Source organism: Eublepharis macularius, chromosome 3 (assembly GCF_028583425.1).
Source record: "Eublepharis macularius isolate TG4126 chromosome 3, MPM_Emac_v1.0, whole genome shotgun sequence".
In the NCBI taxonomy this organism is placed as follows: Eukaryota; Metazoa; Chordata; class Lepidosauria; order Squamata; family Eublepharidae; genus Eublepharis; species Eublepharis macularius.
In genome coordinates this window covers 107,249,248-107,269,214 of record NC_072792.1, presented here as the reverse complement: position 1 = coordinate 107,269,214, position 19,967 = coordinate 107,249,248, and the positions used below count along the sequence as shown (strand labels likewise).

General features: G+C 42.9%; 1 protein-coding gene across 1 annotated transcript; it reads left to right on the top strand.

Annotated features, from left to right (window-relative positions):
• The first annotated feature begins 296 nt into the window (after positions 1 to 296).
• On the top strand, positions 297 to 833 carry LOC129326256 (uncharacterized). Its single transcript, XM_054974418.1, has one exon. It carries the CDS (start codon positions 297 to 299, stop codon positions 831 to 833), a length of 537 nt encoding a protein of 178 aa, XP_054830393.1.
• Positions 834 to 19,967: the final 19,134 nt, after the last annotated feature.

The following is a 19,967-nucleotide window of genomic DNA, read 5'->3' as shown; positions in this document are numbered from 1 at the left end:
AGACAAGAACACCTTGTGTGCAAACTACAGAAGAGTATCTATGGACTCAAACAAGCTGCTTGAGTTTCTATGGACTCAAACTGCATGTTTTACTCATCCAAGCAGGATTCAAGAGAAGTGGAAATGACCTTTGCCTATACACCAAGCAGAAGAATGGCAAAGGGATCTATCTTCTGATTTATGTTGATGATTTGATTCTGGCCTATGAAAAGCCATGTGACAGCAAAGCAGTTGTACAACACCTAAGCAAACATGTTGAACTCAAGTAAGTAGGTACCATTACTCACTACCTAGGCATGCAACTTTACAGAGAAGAAGATGGAAGTTTCTTTATTAACCAGGAGCAAAAGATCAAAGACCTTATATCCTTCATGAACATGGAAGATGCATACGCAGTTGCTACTCCTATGGAACCAAGCTATGTAAAAGATCAAGATGACCCTGAAAAGCTACCAACAGACAACAAGTATCATGTTGCCATAGGCAAGCTACTCTACGTCAGTACACTAACAAGACCCGACATAAGTGCTGCAATGGGTCTACTATGCAGAAAGTCTTCAGCACCAACCTTCAAAGACTGGAATGCAGTCAAGAGACTTGTGAGATACCTGAAAGGAACTGCACATTTCAAACTCAAGTTACCAGCTAACAGCAAACTCAAACTAATTGTGTACACAGACACTAACAAGGGAGAAGCCTTGAATACCAGATTGACCAGTGAACATACTTTCTTCTATGGAAATGGAATGATAAGTTGGACAAGCCAGAAGCAAGAAAGTGTTGCTCAATCTCCAACAGAAGCTGAATACATCTCAGCTGGACTATGTTGCTGAGAGATAACATGGCTAAAGAGACTACTAGAAGATCTTGGAATACAGATCTCACAACCTGTAACAATCTATGAAGACAATGAAACTTGTGTCAAGCTCCTACAGAGAGATGATGTTCACATGTGAACCAAGCATATTGACATGAAGTATCACCTCATGAAGGAACTACAACAGAAAGGCATCATGAAGATGATCTACTGTCCATCCAGAGAGAAGATTGTTGACGCCCTAACCAAGCTGCTACCAAGACTTCATTTTCAGAATCTACGAGACAAGATGAATCACATAGACTGATACAAGTGACAGTAAGAGGGGGTGTTGGAAGAGGAAGATCTAGTGCTGTTCCTTTCCTCAGGTTTTAGTGGGGGGACAAACCAAAGAGTTCAAAAGATAGAGAGGTCAGGGCACTCTGTTTACTGTTTACTGCTGTGACTATCCTTCCTGACTTTCTTCTTCTCACTTCCCCTCTTCCTGTCATTGTTCCAGGCAACAACTTTTTCCTTCCCCTCCCTCCATCTTGGAAGCATGGATGCAGGACTTGTCCTGGCATCCATGCCCATCCTTTAGATAGGTAGTTAGGATCTGTGTCTTCTCCTTTCCTGTCAGAGTATGGAGTTCCAATAAAGAACACTTATTTCTTTTCTAAATATACAGCAAGTGTATGATTTGTTATTTTCTCTCCTGCACACACACACATGCCAGCCAACCAGCCAGCCAGCCAGCAGAACCTATAATCATGTTTCCTATGCCAAACAATAGATTCTGCTAATGGCCCAAACATGGAATCCTTTAATTAGTTTTCTGGGGCTTACATATGATTTATTTATCAGTAAATACAGGGAACTGGCTGCTTGTCCAGTGGAGCCTCAGGAAGAGGAGAAAGGGCACCCTGTGATGATCTGGGCCAGGGCTCCCTGCTTGCTACATTGCAGGAAAGGAAGGTGGGATATGATGACCAGTCCTTACCTTCTTACAGTGCTCTAAACCTGTGAAGAAGATGAATGGTAGGATGCATGAAAGGTGGGATTGGCCATAGGTTGGTTTCTGGCAGTGAAAGGCATAGAGGGGGCAGGGACTACTCTAGGGCTATTTTAAGAGAAGACTTCTCAGGGACAGTTCCAGCAGCAACTGCTGGGTGACTTGCTATCATGTGACTTACATGACTCACAGAGGCCTAGCAACTTGTTCAACTGCAACCACCCACAAAAGCAAGTGTGGTGTAGTGGTTAGGGTTCCAGACACATATCTGAGAGGCCCAACTTTGAATCTACAGTCATTCACAGAAACTCACTGGTTGACTATGGGCCAGCCATACACTCTCAGCCTAATCTATCTCACAGGGTTTTTGTGAGGAAAAAATGGAGAGGAGAATTATGTAAGCTGCTTTAAGTCCTTATTGCGGTGAAAGATTGGGTAAAAATGAAGCAAATAAGTAATACATATATCTGAAGATGGGAGCAGACAAAAGGTAACGGGGGGAGGAAAGGTGAGGGTGCCAGGGTAGGGGTAGGAGGGGAAGTTGAACACAAGGGGGGGAAAGATAGGTTGTCCAGTGGTTGAGAAGGACAGAAGGAAATAGAAAAGGGGAGAGGCTATAGAGTCTTTCAGGGAAGGGAATAAGGAAACAGTGGGGGAGGGGAAATAACCATCTGCAAGTCCATGCAGGTTCCTCTACTTGTATATCTATAATACTGATTTATTAATGCACAAATGACATTTATAGGAAATATTTGCAGGTCAAAGGTGCAGATCAGAGAAGCTTTTTCTGGAGGTTCCAGGAAGAAACTCTTCTGTCATTTTAGCCCTCCAAGTCTCTTTACCCCCCCCCCCAACATACACACACCAGGAAGGGTAAACATCTAAAAGAAAGCGTTCTGGTTACATCTGCACGACTAAAACTCAAGGCCGGGTATGGCTTGGAAAGCATCTGGGTTTCCCTCTCCCCTCCTACTTGTTCTTAGCTAAGATATGCTTTTTAAACTGAGGGGTGAAGGTTTTGGTACAGTCCAAAACTAAAAAGAAAAACATTTCTCCACAGTGATAAAAGTAAAATATATATATATATATAGACAAATTTCAATTTCTGCCATCCAGAAACCTAGGATTGCCAGCCTTCAGGTAGTGGCTGGAGTTCTCCCAGAATTACAACTGGTCTCCAAGCCACAGAGATCGGTTCACCTGGTGGACTTCCGGTTTGGGATCCATGAATGTCTACGCAGTTCAGGGAGCTGAGCTGTCCGTGCTGCTGTTTGTAGGGGCTGGAGGGGTGCAAATTGCCCATAGCCCCCTGTTCTCAGGTGGAAAACAAGCAAGTATGCTCAAGACCTCAAGAGTGCATTGATCTCGGGTGTGAGGGGGGGTCTACGCAACGATCCCCCATCCACCCTTGAGGTCCCACTCGTAGACAGGCAGCCAAGATCTCTGCAGCAGCTCTGGAGTCAATTTCTGACATAAGACCCCCATGCCCAAGCTTCAGTAACATAAAGAAGTACTTTGAATCGATTGGATAATTGAAGCAGTGAGTACAACCCAAGAGAAACGTCTAAGAAGGTAAAGATTGCTATCTCTCAGTACGGGACAGATTACAATAAGAAACAAAGTGACAAAGAATCAGGAAACTGCGATAGACTTAATATATAATTGAGAAAGTTCCGGCATATAAATTGCTAAGAAGTGACTTTTTAAAGAGAAGTTAGCACGGAAAAACGAATATTGTTTACATAGCTGTGGCTTGGAGGAGATAGTAGACTGTGAGAAAGTTTCAGATCGCGAGAACTGCTGTGCAACAGAGAGGAACAGGAAGTGCGTCACAACCATAAAGAGATGGACGAGAAGCGGCTTCTAACCAACGGAAGTGGAATATCACCATTTGTAAGAAGGGCAGAGTTTTGACTTCAAGGAAAACGGAAGTAGGACATCTTGGATAAGGGTAAGGGCGGCTGCCTCAAACAAGATCATAGAGAAAAGACGCCCGGCATTTTGGATTTCGTAAACATTAACTTTTGGAAAAATAACCCAAATTTGGACTTAAAAAAAAATAAGAGAAGAGAATAAATTTGTGCCACAGAGTTAAGGAAAAGAGCGGACTTGTGGGAGCGAAGCAAAGCTAGCCCCACGATGTCAAAAAAGGACTGGCAGACGGCGCTGGAAAATTTAGATTAAAAAGTTACAGAGGGAAATAAAGAGATGGAGAAAAAAGTCATGGAAGGAAATAAAGAGCTTAAAGATATGATGCAAGAGATGGCAAAAAACTTGAAGGACTTTAAAGAGGCATTTAAATCAGAGATGGCAGAGCTATCCAAGAATATGGATCAAGTAAAAAAAGACTTACAAGTCACACAGCAGAGAGTTAACGCAGTAGAAAATGCAACTGACACTTTGGCAGATGTGCACAGAATGGAGATGAGAGGAGTGAAGGGAAGAATGGCCATAGCTGAATGTAAACAAATGGAAAAACAACTTAGATTTTGCGGGCTCCCGGAAGTTTTGGAAAAATCAACCCAAGAGCATATTACAGAAATTTTGGCAGGCTACCTGGACAAAGAGGAAGTGGAAATGGCAGCTCTTCTGGATGTGGCATACAGGATAAATTCAAAATTTGCGGCTCAAAAGAATCTACCAAGAGATATGATCGTGCAATTTATAACTAGAAGCATCAGAGAGTCAATCGTGAGTAAACAATTTCAGGACCCATTAGAAGTCGATGGGAAAATGGTGAGAATCATGAAAGAGCTGCCCAGATCGGTGTTGTTGGAGAGGAAAAAGTATAGAGAGCTGGTCCAGATGTTAAAAGAGTTGAAAATTAGATACAGATGGGAAATACCTGAAGGGCTGGCTTTCGAATCTGGTGGAGTTAGGAGGAATATCAGATCTGGGCAGGAGATGGAAACGTTCATTAAGGACAATGAAAACGACTTACCAATGAGAGTTAAAATTTGACTATGGAGTGTAAAATTATATCTTGGAATGTAAATGGACTAAATTCACCTTCTAAACGCATGATCATATTCCACTGGCTTTTAAAACAAAAATGTAATATAGTGTGTTTGCAAGAGACGCACATCAAAAAGCAGGATGTAAAATACCTAAAACTTGTAAAACTTGGAAATGAATTTGCAGCGGCTTCCAAAAAGAAGAAGAGATGAGTTGTATTGTATATAAAGGAAGAGCTGCAGCCTAAATTAGTTCTATGTGACACAGAAGCTAGATACATAGCAGTGGAAATAATTTGGAATTCAAAGAAGACTTTGGTGATTGGAATTTATGTGCCCAATGGCACGAAAGAAAATTTTTTCAAGGATTTACAGAAATAGTTAGACGAACTGACCTATGCTCAAATAATTTTGGCAGGTGACTTCAATGGATTTACAAACTTGGAAGAAATCTAAAAGTGCACATAAAAAAGAGGACTTTTGCCAAAATCTTTTTTTGCGATTAAAGAACAAGAAAGTCTGGAGGATGTATGGAGGAGACAAAACCCCAAAAATAGACAATACACATTTTATTCAGCAAGACATTTTACATTATCAAGAATTGACATGATCTGGGCCTCCAAGGAACTGGCGATATGGACTAAGGATGTGGAGATAATGCCCAAGGTAGGCTCAGATCACAATCCAGTTATGTGGAAATTTGGGGAAAATACTAAAAGAAGAGGATGGAGGATAAATGAGGATTTGCTGCAGATAGAAGATAATATGGCGTTGCTACGAAGAGAGACCAAGTTCTTTATACAATATAACATGAAAAAGGATGTGCCAACTCACAAGGCATGGGACACATACAAAGCTGTGACAAGAGGAATATTAATGGACTTAAATGCAAGAGACAGAAGGAGAAAGAAAGAAAAGAGACATGAAATTATGGGAAAAATCAAAGCCAAAGAGATACAACTTAAGAAAAGACCAGGGAAGAAGAAAATATATCAGGATATAAAAATTCTGCAGGAACAATTGACGGCAATGAATAATAAAGAATTGGAGTGGAATTTGAAAAAAATAAATCAAAAATCATTTGAGGGCGCAAACAAACCTGGGAAATATCTAGCTTGGCAATTAAAAAAGAAAAAAGAGAAGAAAACTATAATTAAAATCCGAGAAGAGGATAAAATACTGTTGGATCAACCAGCTATTAGTAAAGCTTTTTTTAAATTTTATGCAAAATTGTACCAAAAAAAGGAGGTGAATAGAGATTCAATAGCAGAATATTTGGAGAAAACAAAGCTTCCAATGATGTCAGAGGAATGGAAAGAAAAGTTAAACAGGGAAGTGACAGAGGAAGAAATAAAAGAAGCTATACAATCAACTAAATTAGGGAAAGCACCAGGTCCGGATGGAATAACGGCAAAGTTCTATAAAATGATGGCTATTGAATTGGCACCTTTTTAAAGAGAGGTAATGAATGAAATCTTGCAAGGCCAAAGGATTCCTGACTCATGGAACGAAGCCAACATATCGTTGATTCCGAAAGATGGACAAGATCTGACTAATGTTAAAAATTATCGGCCAATTTCGTTGTTGAATAATGATTACAAGATATTTGCAAAAATTTTGGCGGAGAGGTTAAAGGGATGGCTGTTGGAATTTATTGCAGAAGAACAGGCTGGATTTCTACCTAATAGACAAATTAAGGATAACCTAAGGACAGTAATAAACGCTATTGAATATTATGATAAGCCTTGTGATAAGGAAGTTGGTTTCTTTTTCGTGGACATGGAAAAAGCATTTGACAATCTGAATTGGGACTTTATGTTTGCCACTATTGAAAAGCTGCATATGGGAGAAAAGTTCATACAAGCAGGTAAAGAAATTTATAAAGACCAGTGTGCAGCGATTGTAGTGAATGATGATTTGACCAAAAAACTGAAAATAAGCAAAGGTACAAGACAGGGCTGCCCTTTGTCTCCATTGTTGTTTATTTTGATTTTGGAAATATTGTTGATTCAAATACGAGAGGACGATACAATTCGAGGCATAAAAATAAAGGAATTTTCCTACAAAGTCAGAGCATTTGCGGATGATGTAATGTTAATAGTAGAAGATCCAATAGACAACATGCCAAAAGTAATAGATAAAATAAAGTAATTTGGAGACTTGGCTGGATTTTATGTGAATAAAAAGAAGTTGAAGATATTGTGTACGAATATGACAAAGCAAAAACAGCAAGAATTGATGGAGATAACAGACTGTGAAGTAGCTAACAAAGTGAAGTATTTAGGAATTGAGCTGACTGCGAAAAATATAGACTTATTTAAAAATAACTATGAGAAATTGTGATTACAAATAGAAAGAGATCTGATAAGATGGAATAAATTATATTTGTCATGGTTGGGAAGAATAGCAGCAGTGAAGATGAATGTGCTACTACATGTGATGTTTTTATTGCAAACAATTCCAATTATTCGAGACTTCAAACAATTTGATAAATGGCAAAGAAAAATTTCAGACTTTGTGTGGGCAGGCAAGAAACCTCGTGTGAAAATGAAGGTATTACAAGATTCGAAAGAAAGAGGTGGCCTGCAACTGCCAAATTTAAGATTATATTACGAAGCAATTTGTTTGGTTTGGTTAAAAGATTGGATAACGCTAAAAGACCGTAAATTGCTGGCTCTGGAAGGATATAAAAAACTGTTTGGATGGCATGCCTATTTGTGGTACGATAAAGCGGACTTTATGTTTTTGCATCACTATATTAGAAAAAGCCTTTTCACAATCTGGAAGAAATATAAGGACTATATGGAAGGTGGTATTCCCTCATGGGTGGTACCATATGAAGTAATAGATCCGAGAGCTGTTTACAATGAACAACAATGTTTAACTTATAAAGAGATAATGTTAACGGAACATAAAATGTCAAAAATAAAAACGCAAGAAGAGTTATCTTCTCATTATGGATGGTTCAAATACAGGCAAATAAGAGATCTCTACAACTCGGACTGTTTAAAGGGAGGAATAAGATTAGAAAACTCGGAATTAGAGGAAGTGATTTTACAAGACAGTAGAAAAGAAATTTCGAAAATTTATAAAATACTTTTAAAATGGCACACGGAAGACGAGATAGTCAAAGTTCAGACGGTGAAATGGGCAATAAATTTTCACAAAGAAATAACAATGGAATATTGGGAGCATTTATGGAAAAATACGTTGAAGATTTCAACTTGTACCAATATTAAAGAGAATGTCTACAAAATGTTGTATAGGTGGTATTTAACACCAAAGAAAATTGCGCTAGGAAATACCAGTATGTCAGATAAATGCTGGAAATGTAAAAAACATGAAGGATCATTATATCATATGTGGTGGACTTGTGAGGTAGCTAAGCAATACTGGGGAGATATAATTAAAGTAATTAATGAGGTTCTGCAAACCCAAATAAATAAGAACCCAGAATTGTTGCTACTGAACTTGGGAATGGAAGATGTTCCAATGCAGTACAGAACATTGTTGTTTTATATGACTACAGCGGCAAGACTTTTATATGCGCAGAAATGGGAAGTGCAAGAAGTACCAACTACAGAAGATTGGATATATAAATTGCTGTACATGGCAGAAATGGACAAAATGACAAGAAAACTGAAAGATCTCGATCCAGGAGAATACATTGCAGATTGGGGAAAACTGAAACAATATTTAGAAAAAAAAAGGGATGCGAAAGGAGGATTGTGGCAGTTTGAGAACTATTAATTTGTGATTTTATAGATAGAAGAGAGTAGTAACTTTACCATTAATGGGAAAATTTAGTTATTAATCATTTTAAGCTAGTAATATTATTAATTTGACTTTATTAAAAATACTTAGTCCAATTAGAGATGTAGATAATGGATATAGTAGTGGAGACGATATAGTATATATAAAAGAATTTGAATATGCTTATATTAAGAGATATAATATATGTATGTTTTAGAAGATTATAGTTGAAAATAAGTTAAGTTATAAGATAGGTTAAGGGTTGGAAAGCTGTTGGAGGTCTATAGGGAGGGGGGAGGGAAAGGGTGGGGGTTGATAAAAATTAGGTAGGATGGGGAATGTGTGTATTAATTATTTACTCACCAATATTTTTTTTTAAAAGAGATCGGTTTACCTGGAGAAAATGGCTACCTTGGGGGGTGGACTCTATGGAATTATGCCATGTCAAGGTCCTTTCCACTCCACAAACCTCACTTTCTCCAGGTTTCTTCCGGTTCCACTCCCCAGATCTCCAGGAATTTCCTAACTTGGAGCTGGCAACCCTACAGGAACCCCAGCCAATCACTTTCAGTCAGTGGTTTGGAATGCTGAAAAGAAAAAAAAGTGGGAGGCTTTGGCAGTTTAACTGGAAACTGACAGACAGAACTGGGGCTGGATTTTGCTGGCAGAAGGGTTAGAAGACTACTGGTTAGACAGGGAGTATTAGGGACTGTAGGTATTCTGAAGTAGGAAGGATTTGAGGTGTTGTTCATCTCAAAACCACCTATAAGTTAAATGTCTATGTCCCATGTTATAAGTATTAATTAGTCAAACCAGAAATCTGCTTCTCAGCCTCAGCTCCCCAGTAACTTTGCAATTATAATACTGAGAAGGCTGGAGATAAAAAACAAACAAAGAAACAACCAAGTCACACATACTAGTGATATGAATCTGTTTCTTAGTCGTTTCCATCAAGCCTACTGTGTGGTTCCTTCAAGCATATAATCCTAAAATATAAAAGGCAAATCATGTTGCTGAAGACTCACTTTTTATCCCCATGCAGGAGCACTCTAGTGGGATAAGAATTGGGTTGGTGGCAACATAGTTTGCCTTCTTTCCACCTTGCAGCTTCCAGAGGCCTGGGAAGGACCTTTGTGGCAGCGGGGAGGGCCACGCCGCCACACCAGCCATCTCCATCATGGCAGCGGCCATGTTGGGGCCTCTGGAGGGTTAAGCCACCATAGAGGCTGCAGTAAGGCCTGGCATACTGGAGCAGCCCTCTCAAGGCCCCACAGAAGTCATGGCAGGAAAGCCCAGCATGGCGGCAGACTCAAGCAGGCTGGGGTGGCACGACAGGCCCTGGAGTGCTCCTGTGCTCCACAGCGGGCCAATTTAGGCTCATTTGAAGCCAAATCAAGCCCATCTGAGACTGAAATTGGCCTGCTGTGGAGAGCAGGAGCACTCCTGAGCCTGTCACGCAGCTCCAGCAGCATTCCTGCATTCTTCAGCGGGCTGATTTTGACCCCAGATGGGCTGAAATCAGTCCGCTGTGGCCTGCAGGAGACATTCATAGAGCTCATTTTTTTAAAATGGGCTTGGTCACTTGGTCACCTGTCATCAGGAGCAGTGCCAGGGTTTCCGGTGCCCGTGGCTGGCTGGCTAGCCACACGTGTGCACACACATGTGCGCGCGCACACACACCAGCCTGTGTGATGATGTTACATGTGACGTCATCATAGGCATGTGCATGAGCCGGCCCAATTGCTGTGGCAGGAGGCTGGAACAGCACACAGGTGGCCTCCCAGCTCTCCCACTCGGTTGCCGTGCGCCACCCCAGATGCCTGCTTATGGCTGCTGTGCCCGGCCGGGGGCATGTGCTGGTAGTGGCGGTAGCATGGGGTAGGGAGGGCTGGGAGGCTGCAGCTCCATGGTGTGTGCTTCTGCCCCCAGCGCCTCCTCCGGTACCCCCTCCAGTGCCCCACGCCCTGAGGCAACCGCCTACCTGGCCTCAATGGGCGCACTGGCCCTGCCTGTCATAATAGCCGAAGTGAATGGTGGGTGGCCGCTTGAATCCAGGAACTGCTTTCATGAATGACTAGAAGACTAAACAGTCTCAGAAGCCTTAATTATAAAAAGTAGTTTAAAAACATGCACAAAAAAAAATAGGATGTGACATTTAAGTCACTAGTATCTAGGTCTGGAGAAGGGTGCCATCACAGGGAGCAACAGTTGTATTTTTAAAAAATCAGGGTAAAATATTTCTCCCTTAAAAAAATAATAATAATGTGAATGTTAGCATCTCTCAAACCTGCTGCTGTTACAATATCCTCCCCCTGCCCAAATAATCATTGGGTGGTCTTCCTGGAAATAGTCAAATAGTTCCATGGACAATTTCAGTCAATTGGTTATCCAGCAGTATACTGGAAAACATCACACTAGGTATCCGATTAGATTTTGTTCTGTATTTATGACAGTGAAGGCAAGTAAAGCCATCTGCACGAAACTTTTTCTCTCATTTCAAATGAGCAAACATTTTTGAATTATTTCAAATCAGTATTTGAAAACTTGCTAATAGGAACCAATTTTGGTGCTGCTAAAATAGTACACAAAAAGTATTACCACATAACAGTCTGCTTGTTACTAGCATGCAGATACATCAGGAAAAGAGATACTTGCTTTCACCACATGTTGCTATTTGTAGGGTTGCCAGCTCCAGCATGGGAAAATTGATGGAGCCTGGAGACAGAAGAGGTTGAGGAGGGGAGGGAACGCAGTGATTCCAGATAGTCCTCCCTCCAAAACTTATATTTCCTCCAGGGAAAATAGTTAATGTACTCTGGAGATCAGCTATAATTCTGGGAGAAACTCATGCCCCACCTGGAAGATGGCTATTCTAGCTATTTGGGTTGTGTACAAAAGTGATGAACAGACAACGTGAGATAGAACAAATGCTTAATACACCATCTGGCTGTCAGGTTCTGATTGTGTTTAAGCCAGAGAGACTCCATTTTAATCTTGTCAGTGTATTAAGTGTTTCTTTTGCAGGTGAGAAGCCTGTTGCTGGAAGCTTACAGAGAGAGGAGGAATGTTGTGTCTACATATATCTGCCTTTCCGACACCCTTGAGAAACTTTTACTTTCTCACCCTCGAGCCGTTTGTTTTGAGAACTGTGGGGGAGGATGGGGCCTGCAGGGAACTGCTTGTTCTGTACCTCATCGATTGGTTGGCATTCGTAACAATTTCCTAGTTCAGCTAAGATCCGTGTATCTTGGAATGTGTACTCTAATGGTTGTTTATCTCCAGTAAAGCCTTTTGAAACCAAGGGACTTTTGTCTTATTGCAAGAGGCAGGCTGAGTTGCAACTTTTAGCGAGCCACAGTCTGACATTTTGTTACGAATCACCTCTGTTCCAATGCCTTGGCCGGAGGAGACGGATACCAAGGCCGAGCTGGATAGGGACCCTTTGTTTGATCCATATGTCTCCAGTACGGAAGGAGTAGAACCTACTACAACAAATCAACCCGTTCCGGGGGGAACGGAGTCTGGTCCTGCTACAGTGTATCCCCTCGTACCCAAGAGAGCTGGCACCCAGGACGTCTGGAGGGACTTGGGAGCTCGACCATGGGTGGCGGTGGAACCCCTGATATCTCTGCCTACACCGAGGCAGTGGGGCTCCAGGGCTGGAGAAACGAGGGAGAGGAGAGCAAGCACAATGTTCTCCAGGTCGCTCATTGACGTGAGACGGACGGTCGGTTCGTCAATAGAGGAAGGACCTAGCATCATTTGGGAGCTACCCAAACAATCCCGAACGCGATCGAGGCGCGGGCTAGCAATCAACCATGGTTTATGTGGAACAAAGAATCCGATCAATTGGAGGAATGGGACCCCAGAGGTACCGAGAATACCCAGGACTGGGAGACCACCTGTCGCGATTTAATGAGCTGGGATTATGCCGAAGTGGCTATGTGGACGGGGCAGCGTGAGTCAACTAATCAAAGTTGGCAGCAACTACAGGGCCGAACTCAAGCTGTAGATGCGGGAATTTCAGCAGTAACGGGACTAGCGAAAGGAATCCTTGCTGGAATATCGGAGGAAGGTGAGACTACCGGGGCCACAGGAATGGGTGAAATTCGACCTTGGTCCCGTGCTACCACCTCCTCTGAGGACTATGTGGATACAGTGCAATTCCCGACTGAAATGCCTCAGGAAATACCATATGAGGATGTAGATTCCTTGGTGCCAATTCACGTACAGAGACTGGAGGATAGAATTGGTACCATGGAGGAGAGCTTGGCCCACACAGTGCATCTGCTATCGGTGCTAGTCATGGAAGGGAGAGGTGAGGGGCCGCAACAAGGGGCTGGGGAGCACCCTAGGGCTTCAATGAGCCGAGGTGTAGCAGCCCTACAGCAGTTGATGCAGCAACAGTCAGTGCCTGTCCAGAGGGATCCACCAGTTATAATGCTGGCACAGGGTCAGGTCCCCCCTTTGAACAGAGAAATACCGATAGTACCGGAGGATGATCAACAAAGACCAGTGACACCCCCGCCTGACCCTCCACAAGGACCACCGGACATATTGCCCGATGACCTACCACAGGGGCCTCCTCAAGATGATAATCGTCACCCACCAGGACCTCCGGGAGATGGGAACCAGGAGATGCCTCGAGAGCAGCCCCCTCTGCAACCACAGGAGCAACCTCCGAGACTCCCGCCACCGCGAGGGCAACCACCTTGTCATCCCCTTCCAAGTGGTCCAGCACCACAACCATTTCGTCCGCGGCAAGTACCTCAGGGTCCACTACGTCCTCCACAGCCGAGACCTCAACAACCGCCAGTACAACCTATCCCACGGCAACAGGACGCACAGCCCAGACCGAGGCCAGTGCCCTTACAGTACTACCCGTTACCCGCACCAGTCCCAGTCACTAGACCGCAGGAGTTACCAATGGGGTGGGTAAAGTTAGAAGCTACGTTTGATGGAGATCCCTCAAAACTTGGATTCTTCTTAGTACAAGCTCTTCAGTTTTTCAACCGTTGGGGACACTTGTTAGAAGATGAAGCTAGTCAAATCAAACACCTAGGATCCCAACTGCAAGGAAAAGCGGCAGAATGGTATGTAACTTTGTACGAATTGGGGCCCCCGGAGTTAGATACCTTGCAAGGCTTGGTAGCAGCTCTCCGAGCACAATATGAGGACCCATTGGAAGAAGATAGAGCCTGAACGGAATTGCAAACCATTAGGCAAGGCAATCTGTCAGCCAGAGACTATGTTACTAAATTCTGACAGCTAGCGGCCAAATGCCCGAGATGTGAGGAGTCCACGAAAATAATTCTGTTTAAACAAGGCATGAATCCTAAACTGCTGGATCGGGCTCTTATGCAAGACAATCCCCCAACATTATTAGGTTGGATTCAATTGGCATGTGAAGTGGAGAATCATATGCAGGAAGTATGTCTTGTAGAACAACAGCAGGCAACAGGGCACCGAAGAACATCAATAATTGTTCAAGGGGGAAGAGGAGCAGGATACGCGGCTAGAGGAGCGAGAGAAGCTAGATGGCGACAAGGACTATGCTTACATTGTGGTCAAAGCAGCCATTACGCAGCGCAATGTCCACTCAGGCCTGTGCAACGAGCTCCGCTCCAACCAGTACGTACAACCTCTACCACCCTTCCCCCACCGTACCGCCCAACGCCCGCTCCCCAAACTGCTAGAGGACGTGGTGCAACCCACAGAAACCCTCCTGAGAAAGGATTAGAACTAGAGGAAGTCATGGACTTAGACTCAACTGCTTTAATTGGAGAGGAAGGACCAGAGAGCCCGAATTCGGGAAACGAGATGGATCTGTCGTAAACGGACCCAAATGGCAGATCAAAAAACAGTCTGTTCTCGTAGTGGAAAGACCACGAGGGTCCATTCTATTCATGCCAGTGACATTAGTCAATCCAGAGCAGAAAACTCATATTCGTGTACAAGCACTTATTGATTCCGGATGTTCCAGAGATATTATTGCACCCTCTCTGGTTAATGGACTAGCACTCCCAATGAAGGAACTAGAAACACCTGTCATCTTTGAACAAATGAACATGAACTCAGTAACCACCGAAACTAAACCGGTAATCATGGGAATGGGCCAGCACTGGGAGATGAGGTCTTTTGTGATTAGTCCTACTGCCAAATACCCTCTAATCTTAGGTAGCAGATGATTTACTCAACGTTGTGGCCCAAGGTAAGATCTTTACAAAATTGGACTTAAAAGATGCTTACTTCCACGTTCGTATAAGACAGGAGGATGAATGGAAAACCACGTTTAATATGCCCCTAGGGCAGTATGAATATTTGGTCATGCCCTTTGGCCTGTCTGGAGCACCTTCGGTATTCATGTCCATGATCAATGAAGTTTTACATGATTTCCTTTATAAAGGGGTGGTCGTTTACATAGATGATGTGTTAATTTATTCAGAAACGGAAGAGGAGCATGTAAAATGAGTACAACAAGTATTAACCACCCTCATGCACAATAAGCTACCCATCAAATTATCCAAATGTGAATTTCACAAATCAGAACTCAGTTATTTAGGATACTGCATCTCCAAAGATGGCTTGAAAATGGATCCAGGCAAAATTAAAGCCGTACAGGAGTGGCAACCCCCCACTACTCGTAAAGAACTACAATCCTTCCTGGGGTTTGTCAATTTCTATCGAGAATTTATAGCAAATTTTGCCCAGATAACTCTCCCCCTCACAGAATTGCTGAAAACAAAGAACAAAGGGGAACAAGCCAAGAAACCCACATCCAAATTAATGTGGACCCCAGAATGCCAATTGGCTTTTAATCTTTTAAAGCAACAATTTGTATCGGAACCAGTATTGTAGCTCCCCGATGAAAATCGTCCATTTATTGTGCAGGTAGACGCCAGCGATACAGCGATAGGAGGAGTTCTCCTGCAAAAGGGGGAAGACAATAGCCTTAAACCTTGTGCCTATCTTTCACGCAAGTTCTCAGAATCAGAGAGAAATTGGAACGTCTGGGAAAAGGAAGCGTTTGCAGTCAAAGCAGCGCTCTCCTCTTGGAGACATTGGCTGGAAGGGGCCCATCATCCTTTCGAAGTGTGGACAAATCACAAAAATTTAGAAGCATTGCGTAGCCCCAGGAGGTCGAATGCCAAACAATTAAGATGGGCTGAATATTTCTCCAAATTCAATTTCACCCTAAAGTTCTTGCCTGGCAAAACTAACTTTTTGGCTGACGCTCTATCGCGCATGCCCCAACTAAAAAGCAAGCGGGAGGAAACAGTAGACACAGTATTTTCGCCAACGCAACTTGGAGGCGTGGTCACAATGCGCAGTCGCGCAGCACAGCAAACTCAGGCGAATCAGGGTTGGAGACAAAAACTGAAAAGCGAAGTGGAAAAGGAGGGGGAGGATATACCCAAAGAAAAACTATCTCAATCTTCTCAAGGGGAATGGCTATGGAACGATCGCTTTTATGTACCAACTAGCCTAAGAAAAGAAGTATTACAGTGTTGTCATGATGCTCCAACCGCTGGCCACTATGGGTATCTAAAAACACTTCATTTGTTACAAAGACAATTTTGGTGGCCAGGTTTACGCAAAGATGTTTCCCAGTATGTGGCTTCCTGCCCAATTTGTCTAAGCACCAAGACTAGAAAAGGGAAGCCTCTAGGACTATTACAACCCCTTGAAACCCCAAGCAGACCTTGGGAAATCATTTCTATGGACTTTATCACTGACCTCCCTCCCTCAAAAAACCACACCTGTATACTAGTCGTGGTGGATTTATTCTCAAAACAAGCCTACTTCATTCCTTGTACCACCATACCTTCTACAAAAAAGTTGGCGGACATTTTTATGAAGCATATTGTAAAATTACATTCTTTTCCATCAAATGTGATATCTGACTGCGGTGGACAGTTCGTTGCCAACTTCTGGTGGGATCTTCTCCAACTTATGGGTGTGGAGCAAGGGCTTGGCTCCGCCCATCATCCTCAAACTGACGGACAATCGGAAAAAACTAATCAAATATTAGAACAATTCCTCTGTTGTTATCTTAATTTTCAGCAAGATAACTGGGCTGATCTGTTACCTTTGGCGGAATTCTCCTATAATAACAGTGTGCATGCTTCTACAGGAGAAACACCCTTCAAAGTAGTATATGGTTACGATTTTAAACCTTTTCCTTTTGAAGCTCTCCCCCCTCCAGCAGCACCCAAGGATATAGCAGAGTGGTGGGGAGATGCTGCGCAGCAATGGACTCTAATTCAAGCAAATCTCGAAAAAGCCAAACAGGATTATAAAAAATACGCCGATCGCCATCGTGTGGCCGAATGGGAATTGCATCCAGGAGATCTTGTTTATCTTTCAACAAAAAACTTGAGAGTCGCTCAAACCAGCCGTAAATTAGCTCTCAAATTTCTGGGACCTTTTCCTGTCCGCAAAGTAATCAGCAAAGTGATTGTAGCACTTGACTTACCCAAAAATTTATGTCAAGTCCATCCTACGTTCCACATTAGCTTGTTAAAAAAGGCTCCCCTCCAAATCAATGGCACACCACCAACCCACCAATGCCTACTTTAATTGATGACCAGATTCATTATGAAGTGGAAGAGATTCTAGATTCCAAGATTCGACACAACAAGTTGTTTTACCTTATTAGATGGAAGGACTTTGAATCTGGGCATAACGAATGGGTAGAATCTATCCGTATCCGTGCCCCTAAATTGTTGAAAGCTTTCCATACTCAATATCCTCTTAAACCTGGGGGAGGAGCATTTTAGACGGGGCAGAATGTCAGGTTCTGATTGTGTTTAAGCCAGAGAGACTCCATTTTAATCTTGTCAGTGTATTAAGTGTTTCTTTTGCAGGTGAAAAGCCTGTTGCTGGAAGCTTACAGAGAGAGGAGGAATGTTGTGTCTACATATATATCTGCCTTTCCGACACCCTTGAGAAACTTTCACTTTCTCACCCTCGAGCTGTTTGTTTTGAGAACTGTGGGGGAGGATGGGGCCTGCAGGGAACTGCTTATTCTGTACCTCATCCTTTGCTTGGCATTCGTAACAATTTCCTAGTTCAGCTAAGATCCGTGTATCTTGGAATGTGTACTCTAATGGTTGTTTATCTCCAGTAAAGCCTTTTGAAACCAAGGGACTTTTGTCTTATTGCAAGAGGCAGTCTGAGTTGCAACTTTTAGCAAGCCACAGTCTGACACTGGCTTACATTTGGACAGCTTTTAACCATTTACAATGACAAACCTTAACAGGATCCTGACATCTATGAAAGTCACTACTTGTGCGCATGATCATTGCCCATCTTGCCTGTTAAAATCAAGTAAGGACCACATAAGTGAACCACTGAGGTCTATTGCAAATCAATCGCTAACTCAGAGCACCTTCCCCCGGCCACTCGAACAGGCAGTTATCCATCCGCTAATTAAAAACCTATCTCTAGACAAAAATGATGTGGCCAATTATTGCCTAGTCTGCCTTTTCTGGGCAAAGTTATTGAGAGAGCAGTAGCTGACCAATTCCAGATCTTCTTGGATAACTCTAGCACTCTGGACCCTTTCCAGTCTAGAATCAAACCAGGGCATGGGACAGAGACAGCACTAATAGTGTTAGTGGATGATCAGTCTGAATATAGACAAAGGCCATACATCCTTACTGCTCCTCTTGGATCTATCTGCAGCTTTTGACTCAGTAGACCATACCATCCTGTTGAGGCATTTAGAAACAGAAGTGGGCATCAAAGAATGTGCCCTGGACTGGTTTAAATCATTTCTCATGGAATGGACTCAAAGGGTTTCCATTGGAAATTATCTATCTCCAGAATGGGAACTATCTTGCGGGGTTCCACAGGGCATTATCTTATTTCCCATGTTATTCAACTTCTGCGTAAAGCCTTTAGGAGAACTCTTCGCGGCTATAGAGTTGCAGATAACACCCAACTCTATATCTTGCTATCCAGATCCCTACAGGATGCAGTAGATACCTTAGATTGCTGCCTAAAAGCTGTGGTGAAATGGCTGAAAAATAACAACTTGAAATTGAACCCAGAAAAGAATGAAGTGAAGCTTGTTGGAAAGGCAGAGACCTTGAAGGATTGTACTTTCCACTTTCAATGGAGTTCATCTGACCCTTACAGACTCAGTTAAGAGCCTAGGGGTTATACTTGATTCAGCCCTACTACTAGAAAAACAAGTCAAGGCAGCCACAAAAAATGCTTTCTACAACCTGATTTTAGCCTGGAAGATAGCTTCTTACATCAACACGGCTGACCTGGCCAACTGGATCCATGCTATGGTAACATTAAAACTTGACTACTGTAATGCACTATACATAGGTCTCCCATCTAAGTTAACTAGGAGGCTCCAATTGGTGCAAAATGCTGTGGCTCAAGTGTTATCAGGAGCATTCAGGAGCATGAACATCACCCCAATTCTGCAGTCACTCCATTGGCTACCCATCAGTTACCGTGCTCTGTTCAAGGTATTGGTTATCACATACAAAGCATACCTACAGTACTGTCTCCCTCCCCATGTTCCTCCATGACAGCTTTGCTCATCTGAACAGGGTCTCCTGCAGGTGCCAGCTTGCACATGGGTGAAATCAACAGCAGCCTGTAGACAAGCTTTCTCTGTGGTGGCCCCTACCCTGTGGAACTGCCTGCCTGGGGAGGTCAGGAGAACCCCCACTCTCCAGGCTTTCTACAAAAAATGCAAAACTGAATTATTTAAAAAGGCTTTTTAGACAGATAGGAGAGCTGTATTGTAGGGAGGGGGTCTCAGATGCTTCTCTAATGAATTCAGAAACATAGACCTCACCACTATGTTGCCTTACATATTATCTGTTGCTTTAAATATGTACTCCTGTATACTACCTTTGCTTCATGCTGTTTAATGTCAGTCCTAGAATTGATTATGTTCTGTTTCAGCATTTCTTCAGTTCTGTATTGGATCCTTGCCAATGCTATGTCTTTGTAAACTTGTATTTATTTAGCCTATGCATTGTTTATGGAAATGTCCTTGATAATGATTACACTAATCTCATACTATGTAATCTGCCTTGAGTCCCAGTGAGAAAGACATTCTATAAATGATATAAATAAATAAATAAAATGGTGCACAAATACAAACTACAGATACCGGGGAGAGCCATGTTTATTGTCTATCCTAAAAAAGAAAAGTACTTCTTCAATCCATAGAATTTTTTTAATACAGTATTTGAACTTTTGCAAAGAATACGACCTTACCTCCTGGCAGCTCGCTGCTCAGAGGGGGTCGCACATTGCCTCCTCAGATGGAGGAAGAGCAGAGGAAACTCCTGGGCATCAGGGCCTCTGCTGGGTGGGCGGAGTCAGTAGTCTTCTGAGATGGCTCCGCTCACCCACCCTCAGTGGGTTTCAATGCTCGGAGCAGGCAGATCCGTTTCTGTGCTCCTGAGCGTTGAGGCGT